Raw genomic sequence first — 23,647 nt, forward strand, 5'->3', positions numbered from 1 at the left:
GTGTCAGCAAAGTTTATACTAGAAATAAAATTACTAAAATAACTCAATTTAGATATAACTTCAGGTTAGCCATAGACCTTCACAGTCACAAGGCAGTAGGAGAAATGTGATCTCTTTGATGAAATAGCAGTGGCTGTGGGTGACATTCAGAACACCTTTCAAAAGGCAGCCTTTTAATAAATCACCACTTTTGGTCCATTTGCAAGATAGAATCACCTGAGGGGTTTTTACAAATCAATATAACCATTAAGCACTTAGTCAAAATAACATTATTTAGGCTGAGATCACAAAGTTAGCTGGGTGATGAATTTAAATGAAAGCACCATCAATTAGAGGAAATGGTTGTGGCAGGAATAAACTGGATTTTCTGTTTTGTAAGGAGGTTTATCCAGAAGGAGGATAATTGCTCTGCAGGGAGCTGGGAGCTGCCCTGGAGGCAGAGGTCCCAGGGGCTCGCTGCTGCAGGCACACAGAGCTCCTCGGAGGAGCCACTGTAGCACAGAAACACAATGCAGGTGCCCAGGCTGGAGCTGGAGCTTCTGCTTTGCACAGGGAAAGTCAGCACCAAGCCTGAAATTAATTCAGGAGAGGAAAAAGAGACCTCATAACAAATGGCAACAATAAAATCTAACCCTGTATCAAAAGAGTACTCAGTTTTTGGAATAGCATTTTGGTGTGCACTGTTTTAGCCAAAGGCTTTGGAAGTCCCAGCTAGCATGGCTGTCCCTGAAATGCCCTGAAATCTCTTCACTGTTCTCCATCATGGTAATTAGAAATGCTGAGCTACTCCTAAAATAAAAATGTACATATGGATGCCTAACAGTTACTTCTCAAAACACAGAATAATGATCAGTAAAAGAACATTAAGAAATCAAAGGGGACTTTTGTGAAAAAAAAAATCACAGACACTAAAATAGTTTATTTCTCACAAAAAGAATTAATTATTTGATGATTTTTCTAACAAGGCATGGATGTCAAAAATAAGAATACAAATCGACATTTAAAAGAGAGGGTGTTGGGACACATCTTTTTACATATGTCTCTTTTCATCTTCCATTACACCAGTCTCTGATTCCAAACATAATTAAAAGGAGACTGTAGTATCAAACAGGCCAGTTTAATTGTACAAAATAATCTGCTTTTCTTACTCAAATTCTGAAATGTTAGTAAGGGGTTTCCTTCTTGAATCAGTTATACCTTTAAAGTTCAGTCATAAAAAAAAGCTTGGTTTTAACATGTGTAGCCTCTGGTATTTAATTAAGAAAAATGGACCGGTTAGAATGATGTGGAAAAGGTTGAATCAGACTGTTTGGATCCAAGTAAATCAGTAAATCACTCTGTTTGGATCCAAGCTTGGCATTTTCAATGTGTGCCCTCAGTGAGTGACTACCTCAAAACCTACACTGATTGCAGTTTCTACTTTGTGCTTTCAGTGCTGAAGCAGTATACTCAGGCTGCAGAGAAAAAAAAGAGGGATTTGCTCCATTACCTGACCCTAGATGGGCACCTGAATGTAAATCAAGTTCTTCAGAGTGCTCTTCTAACACACCCACTTGTACTTAAGTTGAAATACTGTCTGTATGTGAGTATAGGGCAAGTGAGAAACATGTCACAAACAGTCCAGGCATCTCCATCCCTTTTCTTTGCTCCTCCCTGGAAAGGTCCACACCTTTGCTGACTGCTCTGGTGGTGAAAGATCCTGTAATTTCTGAGGGCTTTCCATGTTCAAGAGTTTCTCTGTTTTAAACGTTGTTGAGAGTGGGGTTTTTTTAAATTGCAAGAATACTCAAACCTTGTAAAAGTAGTCATTAAAACTTACCACTGTCATACTGTGATTCAAATTCAAGAGATAATTTTGGTTTAAAATAAATTAACTCCTTTAATTAAATTCTGAATAAATTTCTCTCTAACATAATCAGAGAGATGCTTTAGTTGTTAACCTATCTTTCTGCTTCTCCCCTTTTCTCATTCAGCTCTCCACGATGAATCCTAGCCAGTAAAGGGACCAGAGAGTTTCTCATTAGAGAGAGAGTCTCAAGTTTGGGTATCTGTGAAAAGACCCTGTTCTTTCCCTTTGAGATTAAACAGTAAGAAACAGTGATATAAATATATCTCACTGTGGTGTATATATATACATATTATATATAAGATAAAAGAATGACAGTGATATTTTTATGAGATTTTTTTTTGAAAGACTGCTTACACCCAGATGATTTTTATCAGCACAGTTTATAGGATGGGCTGCACTTTATTTAAACCTGAATTCATTGTCTAGGTAGTATGCATCTTTAACTTTGCAACGTTTTTTCCTGATGGATAATTTTACATGTCTTATGATTAAGTAAACCTGGATATTTGTTACACCCTAAAGTCAAATGTTAATTGGTAGTCTCATCTTGGCATAGTCTGTGGGGGCAAAATGTTTCATTTATCCTGAGCCAGTATTTTAAGTAGGATCTTTTAATAACAGTGAATTACATCAGACCTTCAGGACAGTTTTGGGGAACTATACATGGGAGTCCATCTCAACTCACTGATAAAAACCCAGTCATCCAGGTCTAAGTTAGTTGTCCAATCACTAAGAATTACTGTGAGAAAAATAAGCAATTCTGGAGGCAATACTTGCCCATTTTAGATGCTTATTTTACCAGGAAATGAATCATCCTATGCTTTTCTCTGTCAACCATAAAGACAATCAAGGACAACCATCTCAAATTAGGACATTTCATTATGACAGTTACCATCACTGGAAATGTTCAAGAAACCAGTGAGCCTGGCACTGTATTAATTAAATGACCAGTTTGAGGCACTAGATTAGACCATGCTGTTAATCCCATTGAAAATGTTGATATTGAAGTCAGTGGAACCTGTTCAATTCACACCATTTCAGGATCTGGACAATTATATTAACTTATTTTTGACACAGACAAGAATTATGCCACCTGTATACAATTTAAAAAAAAGTTTTTCAAAAGTACCTCATCACTGAGATACTGCTGCTAAATAAATTATATAAAAAAACCCTATTTTTTTTTAGCAGCATCTGTCTTTGACATCTCTCGGATAAACAGAATCTGTGCAGCACTTTTAAAAACTACTGAAACATTAGTATGACACATAACTACAATTAAAATTTACTGGTAAGGCAAAATAACTGTTTTTTTTTTTTTTTAGTTTTTTTTTTTTCTAAAAGAAAATAAATCTGTGTGTGCAGCAGGGTAGCCTCAATATTCGGAGTAGATCCTTTTAGTTCTGTACATTTATCTGATTTTGTACAGGAAACTAACAATTAAGAGGAAATGTGACCACTAAATTTGGAAAAAGCTGGAGCCGCTACAGTCTCCCTGGAGAAAAAATGTAGAAAAGGAATTGCTATAATCAAATAATTCAGTGTGCAAGATGTTACCTCCATATTGAGAAAACTTAGGTCTGTAGGCAGCTCCATGTTATATAAATGATAAATATGTTTTGACAGTGTAATTAATGTTAGTCTCAAAACAGAAATGCAAATCAAACAAGACATCAAGATCAGAAACTGTAGGACTTTGCTAAAATTAAAAGAGATGTGGGCAACACAAACCTCATAGATTGCTGATGGACTGGTTACAAAGGGTTCTATTTTAGATCAGTTAATTAGCAAGAAATTATAGCCTAACCAGTATCCTGGAGATGACATGGCGAAGTGCTGACAGCTGTACTGCTCTTCTAAACAGCTCCTATGTGCCTCTAAAATACTGAAGTTGCATTAAAAACCTCCATTTTAGCTTTTCAGTTACAAGAAGGAAAAATATTCCTTTAACTATATTTAATTTTCAAAATGTATGTGTGGCTTTTCAGGAATAAAGATTACATCTGTCACCAACGCAGTAAGAGACAAAGAGAAAAAAAGTTCCAAACACTAAGAATCACTCTTTTGTGCTACTCTTTTCACATTGAAATAAAACAAAAAAAATTGAAAATATTTTTCAGTAAAATTTCTTCTCAAACTCCCTCATACCTTTCTCTCTCAAATTAATTTCCATCAGTCTCTTAAACCCCCTCATGGAAATCTTATGTAGGCTTATAATTAGTTTTGGTTTTTTTCTGTTTTCTATTCTCTTTCTTACAGTAACTATGTGTAGTTTGTAATTTTATTTAATTTACAGTAAGGAATTTTAAGACAAGTAAGATGAGAAAAACAAATTGCTTACTTACCCTAAAGGAAATGCTGCATAATTTTATTATAATAATAATATTCTGACATTAAATAAAATAAGTGATTACTAAATATTTTAAATAAATGCAATTTAGTACCTGTAAACAGTTAATTTAATCCACAGAGAGTACAAGTCTGGACACAAATTTAGAGTACACTTTTTTGTCAAATCCAATAACCATTTTACCCAGGAAGCAGATGGAGTAAGTATGAGTGTCAAAAACAGTGTCAAAACCAGTCAAAACTAAGGAAGCCACTTAGGCTCACATCCCTGTATTTAGGTGTAGAAAATGATGCTGCTGTGTTTTGATCTCTCAGATTTTTATGTTCTCTCAATTATCCTTGTTTTCAGTAGGACCCAAATTTAACCTTAGTTTTCATCCTATAATGCAATTTGAATAAATTTAACTTTGCCTTAGATTAATGGAAATTAGCTATGCAATGATATCATTGTAGACTGTCTATTTTAATAGACAAGAGAGAGAAACAGGGATGTCCAGAGGACCACTTCTTTCATAGAAGATACAAGTTATAAAGAACATAAATATCCATTGACTAGAATTGAATATTAAAGTGATTGCCTTTGAAACCTACATTTTAGATATATGTATCACATGAGATGAACTTTTATGGCTGAAATTTGTGTAATTTCTTAGACTGGGGGAAGGAGACAGAGAGTGGAAATACATGTATTTCTCTGGACACAGCAATGTCCAAAAAGGCAAAGAAATGCATATAAAATGAATGACTTGTTGATGTGTGCTTGATATGCTGTTCTCATTCTCAGAAAGCCAAGTGATAGGTTACTCACTTCCAGCTATCTTCCAGAACCCATCGAAAATAAAACACCTCAGTGTAATTTGAGGTTTGTTGATTCTGTGTTGGTGCACAATAGGATCCATACACTGCATTCAGTCTGAGTCAAACTCACCAAAACATAGGTACCAAAGCCTTCCTCCCTCAACAAGAGTTTATTGTCTATAATGATGCAATTCTCTTCTAGGTCCTGTACAGATGTCTCAAATGGTACCAGTCAATAGTCTTTGAACTAATCACAGTTTGTTGTCATGGGAACTTAGACAACTAGATTGCACAAAAGCACCTATGTTTAGTTGACCTTGAGGTTAACACAACACAATTCAACTAACCTGTCTGGTCAAAGGCTAATTCTGTCAGGTTATGCCCTAGGAATGTCACCAATTCTCATGTCTTTATTTTCTCTGATGCTCTGGAAAAAAAATCTTTCCAGTTTTAAGTATCAGGTTTATCAGTTGTCTTTCTAGGGTAGATCTGAGTTTGAATAAGTTTCCTGATAAAGAAATTGATCAAATGATGTTTGTATAGCTAGTACGGCAAGGAATGTAGTTCCAGTGCACATATCATCATTACAGCTGCTGACACACACACCTTCAACAAAACCAGGACTGAACACATGCAGAGCTTCTGAGAAGAATCCTTAGAGGTTATTTTCTTTCCCAGGAGAAGAAGCACAGGCAGGGTCCTTCCTTCTTTTTCACTGCAAGGAGGCAGGATGAACTGGTGTTTCCAGGGTCACTGGCCACGTGTGCTTCCCTCAGCTGCACACACAAAGCCCTCTGGCAACCTCAGGGTAAATAGCAGGACTGAGATTTACATCTGCCACTGTCAGTTTCTACCATGTCAGGAAGGATTCAAACTGAGCAGTGAATCACCTTCCTTGCATGTTATATTTTTCTGATAAATTCTACCTCTTTTTTAACCATATAATACCGTAAAGAAAACATAGCTGAGAAAACTCTTTGAACAGAACAGCTTTGAAGCCAAATTCTGCCAGGGGAGGCAGCATAAGTATCCTTTTTAATAAAAAAAAGAACCAGATGTCTGGAAAATCCAGTGGGTTATGGAGAAATTTTATCAAGCACAGAACAGCAGGAGAAAGAGAGAAACAATCATTACACATTTTTAAACTAACCATAGATGGAAGTCAGTGACTTCATTTTTTATCTTTGAATCTGAAGATAGTCTGCACCAGGGAGGATGGAAATTATGAAAAGCTCCTGGCTGCTGCTCCAACTGCTTTCATGCCTCATCAGTTTGAGGAGGCCAGGCAGCCCTGGTTAGCACAGCCTTACTCCCTCTCCAGGAATCCCAGAGTTGTGAACAGTTGTGACAGCTCCTTGGTCACCTTGTCAAACTCCTTGCACCAAAGTGTTTGTGTCACCTTCATCCTAGTGACTTCCTGGGCCATTTCTACGGTGTAGAGCTGCTCTTCAACAGCAGTGTCAGCATAGCAGCAAAACTTCAATATGTAAAAAAAATTAAAGACTAATTGTGTTCTCCAGATACACCCAGAGCAGTGAAAATTATGTGTGTGTATCCAAGGGTAGAACTGGGCTCATAATTTGTTAGGGTAAGATTTATTCTCACAGTATAGGAACACAAGTTGGCACAGCATCAAAGGATTAACTCAGGAGGCCCAAATGCTCCTAGAGATAGATGGTGTTTCCTGCAGAGAGTTAGAGTGTCAGATAATTCCATGGAGCCCCAACAGTAGTTAAGGAAAGTCAACATACTAAATTATGATTGAGAACACAGCCTCCTGTATCTTGTTTGAACTCAGTGTTTTGTGTTTTTAAACATATCTGTTGTGGATTCTACTGCTAGCTATTACTTAGCAATTGATACCAGTAAAATCCTCTCAGACTCAGTATTTATTTCTATAGAAAGAACAGAAGTTGTGGTGATGTTACTTCATGCATAAGTTTTCCCCATTTGGCTGGGTTTTCCTAGCCATAGTGCATCAGATTAAGAAGATCCACAGAGCCACCTGGATGAAGTATCTCATACTTGAGGAAATAAAAGAAAATAACACATCTGTAGCTCATAAATTATTTTTCTTTTAAGAACTGAAGATTAAATGTATATTATATTTATATACATTTGTAAAATTCCTTCTGAGTTTTCTCTTTCCCAAGCTCAGCAGTCCTGGCACTTATGCTTTTGTCATGGGAGGGGTGTCATATATAGTAACACCATGGCTTTTTCCCACCTTTGGTATATGTGGCAAAAAAACCTGACAAGCCAGTAAAACCTTAAAACAATAACTAATGTTATTAGTGTTCAGATAGCAACCAGTGAATGAGTCCTTTTAGGGTTTGAAGAGGTAGCCATGCTATGGAACAGTACAATTTCTCTGTGAAATATCATATTGTCATCCTTTTACTTTTGCAAGTACATGATTATGCAATCAGTTCACTGACCATGAGAGTTTTGTGGCTAAATATCAAACATGGGCTGTAAAAATTCACCTTATATAGCCCTTTATTTTAAAACGGAAGGCTGCAAATAGCTTGAAGTCCAGAGAAGGGAAACCTGCAATTCCTCAGACATCCTGAGTAATTGTAGGCATTCTAATTGAAAAGTTCCTCATCCAATGTGACCTTGCTTGAATTAATTGGTTTTGGAATTAGTGCTGAATAGTTCAGTAAATGTGGAATTCTCTGAAGTTTACTCATTGCCAAGCAGAGTCTAGCTGACTGAGAAAAGGAAAATGGTCCAAAGACAGTTTTCAAAAAGCAAAATGACCCAAAGTCACTTCACCTTCCTCAGTGAAGTCTTTAGCAAGCATGAGCTTAGTTGATCTACCTACTGTGAGTCAGATAAAAGGAGGTGCATGCACAATTGAGAGAATCATTAGGATTGGAAAAATCTGACAGATTGCATTATGCTACACTTTCTAGAAGAATTTAAAAAACGTATGCAGCATACTGGAAACTTAAGACTAGTAACTCTGTTCCCTAAATCCTGTAATGCTTTATGCTAAATTTCTCTCAAGAAATTAGCAGGAAATCTCTGAAGTGGAAGAAATGGCTTTGGACTGATATTTAACATAGGACAGAAATCCAGGATGCCTTTATATACCCTGACCAAGTCCCCATTGTGGTGAAGTCAATAGCTAGGTGGACTTTTTTATCATTAATCCATTAATTTATCATTAATGCAGTCAAAAACACTGTTGTAGCCAAAAAACTGGGTTAGAGGAACATGTGGAGTAGTTTTAAAAAAATGACCCTCTCTTTTATTCATCAGACTGAAAGCCAAAGAACTTAACAGAGCTTGCTTAGTCTGTGCTTGTTGCTGGAGAAGGATTTCAGGCATCTAATTGAGTCACATATTTAGTATTTCTGGCTAGCAGCTTTGATTTGAATATAAAAGCAATATACACGGAGAAGCTATTCCACCTGATGGGTAAACATCCTGAGCAGTAGTCCAGAGGAATGCAGAGGAAATGTTTCTCTCAAAAAAGATGAAAGTGTTTTATACAATGTATATAATATCATCAGGAGAAAATATGTGTGCTTCCACATCTGAAGAGATGATAAGCTGGTGTTCAAGTTGGCCAGAAGTGCAAACACCAAGTTAATCTCTTTCTCTCTCAGGGAATGGATTTTAGCATGTTCTTTTGCTTCACAAGAGACCATCCTAACTGCTACCTCCATTACCATTGCAATTCAGTGTTTCTGCATTCACAGTAAAACCAAACTAAAAAAAAACCTGTGAGGAAACATCCTGAAATAATCTATAACGTAAGGAATGATTAATATAAAGGACTCTCTCTTCATACAGAACTCGTAGCAAAAATAAGTTGACCTTCTCAGACGAAGGGGGAACGAGGGAGTGATTAATACCTTCCAGATGTCCTTGTTGGTTATGTTTTCGTAGTACAGTCTAGTGCTGTACCACAGTATCTGAACTGCTTTTTAGTGAGGAAGGCAGGGGTTGCAGGTGGGACAAAGTGCTACTGCTCCCGACCTACTGCCCTCCATTTCCCAGCAGGACTCTCCAGCCAGGGCTCTCTCTGGCTGAGCTGGTGGTGGCACAGCAGCCTGTGCCTCCCACAGCACTGTGCCACACTGCCTGGGTGTCTGCTGAGCTGACAGTGGGATGATGTGCTTACACAACAGGGAACCAGGCTGGTACTACCTGGGAAAGTGACCCAGTTTCTATGAACTCTTCCTGAAAAGTGAAACATTGCTTGCAGGAGTAGCAGAGCTGTAAGTCAGTAGCACTTAGGATGACTACTGCGCTCAGTGACTTCCCATTCAGGAAATTACATGTTGTCTGTGATGGAGGAACGAGGTGGGAGGCAGCAGCAGCTGGAGCTGCATTTTGTCAGCTGTGCATCTGACAGCTGTGACTGGGTACGGTTCAGAGGCAGAAGGCATATGCTGCCATTCAGGGCTTTTAACATCAAGTATCTTTTACTGGGTTCATTATCTCCTCACAAAATGGAACGTGATGGCTAGAAATGCCCTAACCTCAACAACAGAAGAGTCTCAGCAGGGCTCACACAGAGGCCAGGTCTAGCTTACCACAGGCCAGCAATGCTGGCTGTCTCCTTTGCACTGTCACTTGTCTCATTCATTTTCACCCGGGGCAGCAGGGAGTGCCCTAGGCCTTGTGACAATCTCCCTCAGAGACTGTCACAATCCCACAGAGATTTAATTATTGGTTCCACAAATAATTAAACTACATGGATCCATGCAGAAGTTATGTGCTCTTTAGTATCAATGTTTCTCAGTAAAGATGTATGCATTTAAGAAGAGCCCAATACTGGTAGTCCTTTTTCCATCTATTAGAAAATCCTGTTAGCATAGTCCATCAATTATGTCTCGCATAATATTCGTTATAGTTGCAAGTTGTAACTGCATCTAGGAAGATTTTAGGAAAAGGCATGCTGTAAATATATATTCTATAGTTTTGTAATTGAATTCATAGAGAACTTTATTTTAGGTTTACATATTTAGTTACAATAATTAATTTTTAGCTAAGCCTGTGTGTTATGAATCAATTGCTTTATGACAATGATAAGAGGCAGTCATGACCCATATAACAAAAATTGAAAGAAATAATTAAAATGAAATGACTGTTAATTTTCTAAAAAATTCCTTTAGTTTCTTTGCCAAGAAGAATTTGTTACATCGGAAGCAAAAAAGAAGTTAATGTAATTTTCCTAAGAAATGAAAGACTGAATTGAAAATAAAAACTGATGTAAATGTCTGACCTTTCTGTCATAAATTTGAATGTCAAATATCTGCCAACACCATTTTCACATTTCAGGAACTGCTTCTTTTACAATTTTCAGAAAGGGAAGAAGAAGTAAGATTTTTGTAAAAATTATAGTAAGGATAGGAAATGCAGCATCTCCCTCCAAAGTGACAAGGGCTGAAGAGAGAAAAATGAAAACATTACACCTAGGATTTTAAAAACATGAACTTATTTGACAACTGAAATTTCTTTTAAAAGTGAATCATATAATCCTTACTCTTCTTGTATATCAGATAATTATTTCTGATTTGCATATTTACCCTACATAGAAGCCGAGGACAAATTTGCTCCGTGGCACAGAGATGACATTTTAATTTCAGAATTACACTCAGACCTGTATACAGTCCATAGGTTTGGAAATAATTTTGGAACAGGAAAACATCTCAAGTCATCTTTTTTCCCCAGATTGTCAATATCACCTCACAATAAAAAATAAGAAAAATTACATTGTGGGCAAGAAAATCTATCTGATAAATCATTTCTGAAATGAGGGACAAGTTAGGACTGAAATGAATGTTAAAATTTTCAAAACCACAGTATTTAACCAGCAGACTACTAATCAATGCAAAACCTTTCTCATAAGCATGAAAACACTGTGATGTAAACATACTTACTACCTAATCATGTATTTCCCCAAATATATTCTATTATTCAGCTTTTTCACTCTGAGGAAAATAAAAAAAGACCTTTTCAGTGAGAATTTTGGGCTTATATAGCATATAAGCTCAAGACAGTTTAGATAAAAATCAGTCCACTTGGTAACCAAGGTAATTCTGAAAATGTTCCAATTCAGTACTTGGAGCAGATTCCAAAATAAGCATCTGTTTGTGTCTTTTGCCATGGAAGGTGTCTTCATAATGATCACACAGTAATATATGATAAAGATGAAAATTAGTCTCTGGGGTAGCAATAAGATCTCATTTGATATCGTGATAATATCTCTATTAATCAAAGAACAGAAACATCCCTAGAGGGGGCACTGCAAGCAACGATTTCTAGTTTTCCACAGAGTTTTATATAACAATTAAAATACTATGCTTAAGATAAGATAACATATTACGCTACTTCTGGGATGCAAATGTATATTATTCAACCATGGCTTCCTTTCAAAGCTCCCACTCTTCTGTTATACAACAGAGATATCGAGCAAATAATTGAAAAAGTATTTTTATATGATACATTTTGAACTCATTTTTACCTTTTGTAGATGGGTAGCCTGCACTACAGCTTAACAGTATGTGGCATTAACATATTTGGAAACGTAGAAGTGAATTTGGATCCATTTACAAAGAATACATACTTCCTATAGATTTCATTTTAATTATTGAACAGCTCTCTGTGCAATCTTTCATCTATCAATACATGCTAAAATTCTAAAATGGATAAAGCTATTGTCTTTGCTAAGCAAGTAATAAAATGAAAGAAAGTTGCCAGAAGAATGTTAAAAGATCTTAACAGTGAGTGTTATAACAATGAATGTGAATGGATAATGAGTAACAGCAGATGTGTGAAGCTTGCCAAAATGCTTACAATTCAGTGCACTGGTACAATTGGTTACACCTTCCCTAAAAGTAATTAATTACCTTTTACATTAACTGCCTTCGAGTATTTAGACCAAATATATTTAATCTTACTTCTCTTTTTTCTTGGTACTTTAACAACATAAATTAAAATTAGCACAACTAATCTCATCTAGAAGATCAATTACTTGATAGGTAAACCACATAAATGTCTAACAATATTATACCATTTACACTTGCATTTTTATATTTGCACCTAGATAACTATATGTATGTGAAATGGAGGTCAAAAATCCAGTTCCATTACATTATGCATGCAGGATTCTTCCCAGAAAGAGTTCATTCCAAGATGTAGCCACAATAGTACAGAATTAAAAACATAAGAATACTGGCATCAAACATTATCTCTACACAGCAAAAATGCTTCTAGTGTCAAACCTCCCTTTAGAAAACAAGCTGATATGTTTTTACATGCAGAGCAGTGAAAGGGTCAGTGGAGACTCGCTTACCTGTGGTTGACCTGATGGTAGAGGTGATGTTGGAGGATGTCAGCGCAGGTATACATTCATCATCTTGGGAATAGCCTGCCTGAATGGCACGCAAGTAACTGTGGCTTCTTGTTCGGAAACATCCAGGGAGGTCAAGGGCATCCATTGCCTGAGCTTCAACTTCACTAAACACTGATTCACACACCGATTCAAATTGCCCATTAACCTCTGCTTCACTCATCTGAATAAACAACAACAATGCATTTGATTTTTGACTTGCTTTTTGTGATCATCACGGCCTCAACATCTCAAATGGACACCTGTACATTGATGAAGAACTGTTTTAGCAAATAGTTAAAATGTAGTAATCCCTTCTGATCACATTCACATTGTTCAACTTAGATCAGCTGTTAACACATCTGTATAAAATACATCATACATTAATGTTCCGTTTAATATCTTTTGGCATAGTTGAGAAGGGACCCAAGCCAAACTCACTTCCTGGGTAACTGGTTTAGCCATTCACTTCCATGGAAGAACCTTTTCTTCAGCAGCATTATATAAAATCTGACACTTCTACCAGCAGGAGTTCTGTGGTGCCCTGCCTGGCAGAGCAGCCCAGCTGTGCCTCCTGCACCCTCTACCCTCTGTCCCCTTGGGGTATTTCAGCAGCAGCCTCCAGCTCCACATTGCCCCTCCTTGGGGTATTTCAGCAGCACTTAGGCAGGACCCAGCATCTAACTGCTAGCCCTGCCTTGCAGGTTGGGCTGATGCAACACTGTGCCTTTTTTAGAGGTAATTTTCATGATAAACAGGGCTTAGGCAGAGTGGCCAGGCTTGGGGAGCCTCTTGGTAGGTAACCATATGTTGCTGTTTTGAGGATTAATGCCTTAATTCTACCTACAGCGTTTTTCAAATTTCACTGAAAGCAGCCCTAACTACTTGTAAATGTACTTGAATAATTCAAATGTTTATCCAAAATCAGATAAGAAGTTAACACTGGACAGATAATTGCATGACTTTCTGAAAATAATTTTTTTCTAAAAAGTGAGAACTAGATATCAGAATCAATATGAATAATTTTACAAGTTAAATTTATGGAATCACTAAATGGCACATCCAGTTCATATCAATTTTCCTATACAGCTGCTAAGTGCTCCTAGTGCTTTATTCATTATGGAAAGAGAGTCCCATCAAATGTTTTATGGTTTTGGTTAAGTAAATGGAAATTTTATAGAGAAGTTCTGATGATTATGAATAACTGATAATTTTGTGTACGACATTTTGACTACTGAAAACCTTCTGAAAAGAATTAAATTACTCTTCATAAAATTTGCTTTTAATAAAGTTAAGTAGACTAATGCAATCTCAAAGAGATGAAAAATCTTACTCTGAACTATTTCACAATATTGTTGATCAGGAAATATACGGTAATTTAGTCCATAAACTCAGTAAGTCTTAGCCACTTATTTCAATCTAAGGTTATTGACAATAGAAAATTAAAAATTTTCAATCTGAAATTAAAAATATATACCATGGAATTCAGCATTCTTCTTGAGTCTACCCTTTGTCAGGTGTGAAAAGGAAGGATCTCACAACAAAAAGAGAGTTTGTAATCTCACAAATTATCCAAACTGCTATTATGTATATGGAACAAGAGGAGGATGGTGTCATGGAAAAAGAACAGGTTCAGAACTTGATATTTTAATACATTTGCTTGGGGTAATATCTATTAAATGCATTTATTAATGGTCTGGAAACAGCTGGACTGTGAGGTAGGAAGTGTGTGGCTAACACAAAGTTGCATAGGTTAGTGAACATTGAAAAAGCAATGAACTATACCCAGCAGGTTAGTTAATATGGCCAATTGAGCAATCTACCTGCAAATGAAATCTATTGTGGACACCTTCCAGGTAATGCACACTGAAATGAAGAATTTTAACCACTACTGAAACCAATTAATCATCATGGACAGCTCGGTGAATATCTCTGTGCACAGACGTGGTCAAAGAGGCAGAAGATGTTAGACTAGTTCTGTGTGAGAACATTGTTAGGTGGCAGCTGGCAGCATTTGCTTTGAATACAGGATTTAATACCCATGAAGTTTTCTCAAAAGCAGAGTGTAATAAAAAGACAAAATAACCAATAAGCAGTGTAATAAAAAACAAGGCATCAGAATGACGGGAACAGTTTTCACAAGGGAGTTGTGAAAAAATAGTGAAAGGTTTGGAAAATAACTGACTGTTTCTAATTCTAATGTGTGCTGCATGAGATTAAATTTAGAATTACCTCACACAAATGAAGGAATTTGACTGAAGGGCATTAGTCAGGTGACTAGCCCTGCCCAGCTCTCTACAGTCAGTGGAGACTGACAAGCATTTCCAGAGGGCTCTCAGCCCACTCGGGATGTTCACTGTCCTGGAAGAAGCTCTTTTGCTCCATTAACTACAGAGGAAGCTTTAGTTGTTGCCTCAGTTAAAAGCCTCAATTTAGATGAGTTGAATCCAGGCCTGAATAGCCATGCAGCACAAATCGAATATGAATGAATATGAAATTGCTTTAAAAAGATTTCTCTTTTAACATAACCATTGTGTATGTATACCCTTAGGTGGTTCCCTAAATGGTCAAAGAAATATTAAGACATGGTAATGTCTGAGAGGTGGGCAGGGCCCATCTGTCATGAAACAACACAGGGAAGAAAAGTCAGGACCAATAAACATTAGAAACATTGGGAATTTTATGTGAAGTCCTCTGCTACATAGAACTTGTACATAATTCTTATGGCCTATTGCACTTCAGGTGTGATTCAGACCTCATTTTACCACAAGTTAGTACTAACTAACAGACATAAAACCAGTAGGGAGGAAAACTGTACGTTTTCAGGAGTCCAGATACATAGAATAGTTGATGGGACTTATTCTTTTACCCAAGAAGAGTGAGGGTTTTGACTTAGGATGAAACACTTTTGGAGCATAATTTTTTTCAATCTATCTCTTAATCTGTCAACTCACATTTACTGAAATCAGAGCAGGTATTTTCAGATGATGAGTGTTGTAGGAGTGTACTCCTCATGTTCAGTCTGAATCTTCTTAACATTTAAATATTTAATATGGAATGAAAATAAAAAACACTAGTATTTATATTTTTAATGAAAAATAAATGAAAAATATAATGTTTGATACTGTTTCTTTGCCCCTAGCATTCAGTATTCTTCTTGAAATTTTGAGTTACATTCCTCAGAACTGAATTACTTTCACAATTCACATCCTCAATTTGACATTGATTAAAAAAATGCAAAAAACCTAAAACCATCCACTAGTTACAACTCTCACATCTGCAGTTAACCTATAAGAAAAATTATAACAAGAATTTCCCACCTGACTAACACAGCTGGCCTGACTGAGCGTGCTCACTGCTCTCATATAGCTCTGATTCCTTGAGCGAAACTTTGGGGAATTGTAGTTTGCAGAGGGATCCAGGTTGTGACCCCCAGGCACGTCACTTGCAGTTTGAAGGTAGCTCTGACTACAAAGGAGAAAGGAAGAAAAAAAGGAAAGGGTGTAAAACTACAGATGGTATCAATTAGGACACTAAAGGCAGTAATTTGTATGAGACACACAAACCCACTCCCCTGGGTCCAAACCTTACTCTTTATAAAGCATCATAGATCTGTTGTAGCCAAATGTCTTCACACAGGCAGAGAATCTGTCTGTGGCTCTGCTACCTAGATGGTATGAAATTTTAACTCTTTGCTCTATTTCAACATCATCAATCCTCCTGGCTATTAATGTTGAACTTTACTAAAAGACAAGGTCCTTTTTATCTTCAAAGAATTAATACAGTTTTACAAAAGATTAAAATATCCCATGTTCAGCTAAAAATATAAATTAATAAGGTGTTCAGAGCAACTGCATGAAGCTCTAGAAATTGTTTTATTACAACATGTTTCCCATTTTGCAGGACTGTGACTGTAAAACCACATTAAGCCCTCTTGAGTATGCTTTCACACCAAGAGTATGCTAGTCTTTTCACACCGCAACAAGTCTCCATGTTTTGTTTAAAATATGTTGATAACATTCCAGAAAAATAAATAAACCTGAGCAAAGTGCAGTACTTTGCCTTGAATACCAAAAATTAAACTCTGGCACACCAGAGTTCTCAGAACCTCTGTAAATCAGATTTTAGAACTTTCCCCTGCTCATCAGTGCAGAAATGAATTAATGTCCCAGATGATATTTGCTTTCATGTGGTAAATAGGCAGCTTTTATATTTATTCCTTAAAGGTAGCTTGAAAAAAACCAGTTTCTGGAAAGTAGATCTGTGCCAGCTGAATGCCTTATTGGCCATACAGTTACTGCATGCTGAGCTGGCAGAGTTGGTCAGTCCAGCAGTGTCTGTGGCATGTGCCTGGGCTGTTGGAAACTTCCCTGTGAAGGGTGAAATTTCCTCTCTGGAAGAACCAGACCTCTCAGCAAGTGAGAAAGCCACAGGTTCAATACCCGTTGCAAGATGAAGCACAAACCAGGGTTTTGTTTCTCAGACCATATTTATCAAACATTGAGCATGACCATAGGCTGGTGCTTGAGGAAGACCTCAGACTTCCTCATGGAGCAGACAAAACCTGAGACTGGATGCAGTCCCTGAGGAGCACTCTGGGGAGGAATCTCAAACATTTTATCATGGCTTTGCCTAGAAAAGCAGAGTCCTGACATCCATCTCCCTGTGTGGCCCTGTCCTTTGATGTCTGATGTGTGATGATCCAGTATTCCCTCACACCACCAAGTGCAAGAGCAGGTGGGATTTAGAGACCCTCATACTTGTGAGGTCTGTTCTCAGGCATTTCCATATGTTCTTCCATCTCAGGGTCAACAGACATAGCCCTGCTTCCTCAGTGCATCTGCCTTAGATCCACAGAATCATTTACTTTGGGAAAGGCCCCGAGATCATTGAACCCAGCTGTTAACTGAATGCTGCCAAGTCCACAGTTAAATCTTGTCCCTAAGTAGCACATCTATATATCCTTTAAACACCCCCAGGGATGTTGACTCAGCCATTTCCCCGGGCAGTCTGTTCCAATGCCTGATAATAATTTCAATGAAGAAATTTTTCCTAATAAATTTGCTGGAGCATATCCAAGGAAAAGTAACAGATCTGGTGAAGCATAAAAAAAGGATACATTTTGTTTTCATCTTTGTTCAAGTGAGACATTCTTTCAAAATATCAAGAAATTTCCCTGGAGAAAAAACCTATTCATTTCTTCCTGTCTATTCATTTCCTTCTATGGAGTGCCTCTGTAACCTCATGCCAGAGATAAACTATGTAGAAACTATGCTGTAACTGCTAAAACCAAAATGAAAATGTATGAGATTATCACAGGTATGTGCTCAGAGGTTAATTAAGTCATTACAGTCAAAGTGATTCTATGATTAGGATAACAGGCTGATAGTGGGTCTAATTTGGTTCTAGATGATAAAAACAAGAGCATTTTTTTTGTTCCCATAGGTATGAAGACAAATATAATAGATTAGGTGAAGGTGTAAAGCCTCACTACCCACATTTAGTTGCTGGATGTAACTAAACTCCTTTCCTCTATAGATAGACTGATGATTGACAGCTGCTCTGTTTAATTCTGATTTTTGTATATGCTTTACTTACTCATGGAATCACAGAATGGCTCGTGTTGGAAGGGACCTTAAAGATCATGTAGTTCCAAATTCTTGCCAAAGGCAAGGACATCTCTCACTAGACCACATTGCTCAGAGCCCCATCCAACATGGCCCTGAACACATCCAGGGATGGAGCATCCACAGCTTCTCTGGGCAACCTGTGCCAGAGCCTTGCCACCCTCACTGCCAAGAATTTATTCATAAGATTTAACCTGAATCTCTAAGTTCAAAAGTGATCCCCTCTTGTTGTATCACTGCCTGTCCAGGTAAAAATTCACTTTCTCTCTTCTTGAAAAGCCCCGTTTAGGTACTGGGAGGTTGCAAAGGAGCCTTCTCTTCTCCAGGCTGAACATCCCCAGATCTGTCAGCCTGTCTTCACAGGAGAGGTGCTCCAGCTCTCTGATCATCTTCTGCCCTCCTGCAGACCTGATCTAAGGGATTCACATCTTTCTTGTGCTGAGGACTCCTGACCTGGACACACTGCTCCAGGTGGGGTCTCACGAGGGCAGAGAGACTTTTAATCTGTCTGACATTGTCAACAATCTCTTTGATGTTGTTACATTAGTATTTTTCAAAACAAATAAGTCTCTCCTGGGTGTTCTGTTTGTCATCATCAGGTGGCAAAATCTAGATTCTGAGTTCATAAACAGTTTGTTAAAGAGATGTTTGAGATTTCAATAAAACACAGGCCACATTAAGAAAAAGATAGAAGGAATAGAATTAAATTAGAAATTACTGTATTAAACACTCAATTAATTTAAACCTCATTCTAATAACGATCCCATTTGCTAAATAATGCTTAAAAACCTGGTTTTTAATCAATGACATTCTGGTTCCTTCTTAGGTATTTCTATCATTAAACACCGCCAACAATTTTTACAGCAATAATTTCTTATGGAAAGAAGCCCAGTATTCCATAGTACTTCTAAGCAGCTGAGTTTTGATGAATGAGTTTGGATATTACCTGATAGTTAAATAATTTTGCATTAATCAGAGGAGATTAATTGACTCATGGAACTGTAGCGAAGTAAAAGAAATGTTACCTATAAAACCTATAAAAGGCTATAAAAGCAAGTTTGCACTCATTTCACTAGCACTTTGAAATTTTCCTGATAAATAGAAATTATTAGTTTTTATTTCTAAGATATAATCTCAAAGTTATCCTCTAGAATAATTGTGTTGATGCATGGTGAGAATTATGCTATAAACATGGTCCAGGAAGTGAAATACCAGTTACATGGGGAAGTTGCTCTCAAATGTCACAATCTGTTGCTCAAGAAAATCTCATGCTTGTCAACAATGCTAGAAAACACAATCAACATCTGGCCTCAGTAAATGCTGACTTTTTAAATACATCCACTCTATCTATCAGCTTAGGATTAAAATTCTTGACCTTCATTTCAAGAACATCAAAGTTCTTTTGCTTTGAAAAAAGAAAATATTTTATTTTATGTTCTGTAGCAGCATAGATGATCTTATATCTCAGCTAATCACTGCAGAAGGGCAAGACAAGTATGTGCAAATGAGATGTTTTAACAGATCATCTCCAGGACCACTAAAAAAGTATACATAGTAATATCGAAGAGGTGGCTCTAAAATCAGTAGTATGGAGAAGGAGGAATAGGGCAAGACTAACAGGAAAAATTAAATTAGTATGTCTGCTCTCTTCCCACTTGCTTTTCTGAATAGACTAGATTTTAGGAAGAGATGTCCTTTAAAAGCTTTTTTGCCCCCAAGGGTTACTATCCATTTTCCATTGGCTTCAGAGGAAGTTCATGGCAGCCAGGCAGAGGTCTTAAATTTAATGAGAAATATCTTATCTGAAAGAAAGGCTCAAAGCCTAAAGAAATTTTGGGGAAAAAAGCACTTCCATGTAATGACCTCACAGCTGTTGAGAATCTCTACTCTAAAAGTGAAGGACTCCCAGTGAAGGTAGCTAAATTTCCAATAGCACATTCAGCACTGAGCAGATTGCCCAAGTGTGTTCAGGAAGGAAAAACACTGTATTATAACCAGATAAATTGAGCTATAGCATGACAAATTTATCTGGGACAGCATAACTGATTGCATGCCTGATAGCATAGCTGGGATAGCCTGTCACCCTGGTACAAAGTGAATGGCAGTGAGGTTAGGCTGCATATTCCAACAAAAAATACATCAAGAGTAAGGGAACAGACAGTAGTCCAAAAGCAGTCCTAAGCAGTTTCTAAGAGTCTTGCATTACAGTCTCCATTTTCTTGCATTTCTCTAAACTGCAAAAACTCTGGCTTCTGTATCCAAACCTTATGTGTCCTGATGCTCCTTCTTGAAAGCTACCCCTTCCTCCATGCTCAGAACTTACATTTGCCAGAGCCCCCAAGGACAGCTCTTTTTCATTCTTGATCCACCCAAATCCTAATCCTTACTGTTTTTTCTTTAAATCCTAGCTAATAGTTTCCTGTTCAAGATGTTCTAAAAGACCCCCCAGAAGTCAGCATTAGGCCACTTTTATCCTTCTGTCCTCTGGAGATTTCAAAAGTACTCCTAACACCTCTATTTGTCATCAAAGTCCTGCTCAACCTGCTGCAGCCACCTAATCCCACCCCCTCACTTAGGAGACTATCCCTAACCCAAAACCTCCTCAACTTCTTGTGAAAACTGTTCTTGCCCACACTTCATCCAAAGTAAAAGTTAAGAGCAGAGTGGGGGGAAATAATTGCAGGAAAACATCTGTAACTTTAACCTCACAACAAGTAACAAGATGTGCTAAAAAAAACCCCAAACTCAAAGAAACAAAAAATTATGACTTTTAAAAATTCTTTTGACACCAACCCCCCAGTTGAAATTTTTGCTTTTGCTTGTCTTCTAGTCATCCCTAGCAGGACATCTATTAAAAATGTAGAAAGAAATGTAAGTTTTCTTGTACTGAAATCAAAAAGCATTACACATAAGGTAGTGAAGAAAGCATAAGTTTTGTGAAGAAATTTCAGGAGATGGAAAAGGATGTCTACATCTCCTTATCTTTTCCCAAATTAGGTCTATCTAACAGAAGACTTGGAAAACCAAAGAGCTATTTAGAACATGTTTTAATGAAAGGAATTTTTAATGAAAGGAAAAAAAAGGAACAAGCTAATCCAAGAGCTGCAATAACACATTAAGTAATGATAAGGTAAGGGTATTAACTAACAATAACAGAAAGACTCTTATTTCCTCATCTTCAGCAATCTAATACTTAGCCTTCTATTTCCTTTCATATTAATGGTGTATTTGTTAATGGAGTAAGAGACCATATAAATAAGAGACAGCTAACATTATTTAGTTTTTTTTCCTGAATTCCATTGTTTTATATAACTTTCAGAAAGTTTATGGGACCATGATGGATAGTGTCTGAAGTAGCACAGTGACTTCACACATGGCACTGGGGGATTGGAGGCATTGCCACTGCAGTGTGTCCCACAGGACCTCACACCACTCAGTCAAAATCCTTCACTTTGTGCAGCACTCGGCCCATCCTTTGTCGTCACCAAGATCAGATGCTGATGAACACCCAGGATGGTTTGTGGAATGTTTCTTGGCACTGCTGCATGATGAGTATTACTATGAGCTGGATTTACAATACAGTACTGCACCAGGACTTACACAAGTATTGCATGGTTTGCAGAAGACAAATAATTTTGTTGTTTGGTGAAAAGGTGTGTATGGCAACAATATTGTTTTACTTCTAGGACAGCTTGAAATCCAGAATTAGAAAATAGCACGGTTTAACATCTTATAGCTAGTCCACGGTCAAAACAACACAAAAAAAATCACAAAATCACATAATCAGGTAGGTTGGAAAAAGCCTCTGAGATCATCAAGTTCAACCTATGACCTGACACCACCTTGTCAACTAGATCATGGAACTGAGTGCCATGTCCAGTCTTTCCTTAAACACCTGCAGGGAGGGTGACCCCACCACCTCCCTCAGCAGCCCATTCCAATGCCCTATCACCCTTTCTGTGAAGAATTTCTTCCTAATGCCCAATGTAAACCACGCCCAGACACAGCTCAAGGCTGTGTCCTCTTGTCCTGTCACTTGTTGCCCGCAAGAAGAGGCTGACCCCTGCCTGGCTGCAACCTCCTTTCAGGCAGCTGTAGGGAGTGATAAGGTCTCCTCTGAGCCTCCTCTTCTCCAGGCTAAACAACCCCAGCTCCCTCAGCTGCTCCTCACAGAACCGGTGTTCCACACCCTCCACCAGCCTTGCTGCCCTTGTCTGGGCATGCTCCAGCTCCTCAATGACCTTCTTGAAATGAGAGGCCCAAAACTGGATACAGGAATTGAAGTGTGGCATGACCAGTGCTGATATCGTGGTTTAACCCACTACAGCTGAGTACAGGGTAGAAGCTAGAATCCCCCTAAATTCTTCCTAAAAATTCTAATTCCTGAGCAGAAATACTTGACAGCCAAGACAGCCCCAGGGGAAAAATGGACTATATAACTCCTGGGAAAGGGATCTCTCAGTCACACTGGTTTCATTTTGTATTTTACTACATTTTCTAATAAGTGATTGGCATCACAGACTTTATCATAAACCTAATACCATTGTTTAAAACAGTATGATTTGATGCCAGCAATACACTTGCCAAGGTCATTCCTTGATCTACTCACATTCAAAATAGTGATCACTCCCCAGAGTACCTCTTCTCTGTCAAATGTTCAGTCATCAGTGCACCCTGGGTCAAGAAGGCACCGAAAGTGAATTAATGTCTTCTGAGGCCTCTAAAAGTTGTAGCAAGAAGGTCACCTTCTGACTGAATAGGTTTATCAGGTTTATTCAGGGAGCATCCAGTATAAAGAAAGTCCATGCTCCATCAAATTAATTTTTGGAATTGCCATATTCAAAAATCATACCTTTTTATTTTCATGATCATGCCTGTATTTGTGCAAAAATGTGAGAATGAATGGGAGCATTAAAGAAAGTACAATCACTTCTGTTCAAATCAGTATATGTGATTCAGAAGTATCTTTCTGGGACAAAAAGATAAAATTTCTAACAGAATTCATCTTGGGTGCCTAAAAGGGAGGTGCATTAGAATTTTCAAAGTAGCGGCAGTTATCAAAGCCTATTTTATTGGGAGATTTGCATTTCAATGGATATTCATTTCTCTATCTGGACCTATCTTAACTATGTCTTTCTAGATACATGAAATAACTCATCGACCAGAATCTAATGATTAAGCTTAGCCAGCAGTGCCATTGTGCAGCAGCTGCGAGTCACACTGCATCTCCATGGAGCCCTGCTGGAGTCAATAGAGCTCTGCAAAGGCACCCAGATGTGCCTGCATGCAGCCCATTGGAGAGCTCAGAGTGTAGACATTAAGTCTGATTCTCCCTATTGAATAGCACATTTAGTCTGGCTCTTTGGAAAACCAAAAGTGCACATAAATCTCATAAATTCATCTGTAGCAAAGAATTCCTTTTCTAATATTTGCCAGTCTGAAGCTTCTATTTGATCACTGGGAGATATGAGAATTTGGGCCAAATGAAATACTTTAGGTGCCTAGATAGTTCATCATTGACCCATACCTTTATAAAAAGTGTGCCTGAAAGATATCGAACATTATTACAGGAATATGTTAGGAAAGAGGTGGAGACTGCTGTTTCTATCCTTATGAAATGCCTACTGATCACTGGTAGGAGAGAACTCTTACTGTCAGTAAGTGTTTAGGGAT

The 23,647-nt window shown here is 37.7% G+C and overlaps 1 protein-coding gene across 11 annotated transcripts in view; it reads right to left on the reverse strand.

The window, feature by feature from the left end:
• Positions 1-23,647, reverse strand: part of DLGAP2 (DLG associated protein 2) — a 446,234-nt gene that overhangs the window by 32,130 nt on the left and 390,457 nt on the right. For all 11 annotated transcript variants that reach the window (XM_039715619.1, XM_039715618.1, XM_039715624.1 and 8 more), the window contains 2 exons: positions 15,668-15,815; positions 12,312-12,531 (listed from right to left, as the gene is read on the reverse strand). In XM_039715619.1, the coding sequence (XP_039571553.1) occupies positions 12,312-12,531; positions 15,668-15,815 (368 nt within the window). The remainder of the gene's footprint in view (positions 1-12,311; positions 12,532-15,667; positions 15,816-23,647) is intronic.

Source organism: Passer montanus, unplaced genomic scaffold (genome assembly GCF_014805655.1).
Source record: "Passer montanus isolate IOZ18808 unplaced genomic scaffold, ASM1480565v1 scaffold34, whole genome shotgun sequence".
NCBI classification, from domain to species: Eukaryota; Metazoa; Chordata; class Aves; order Passeriformes; family Passeridae; genus Passer; species Passer montanus.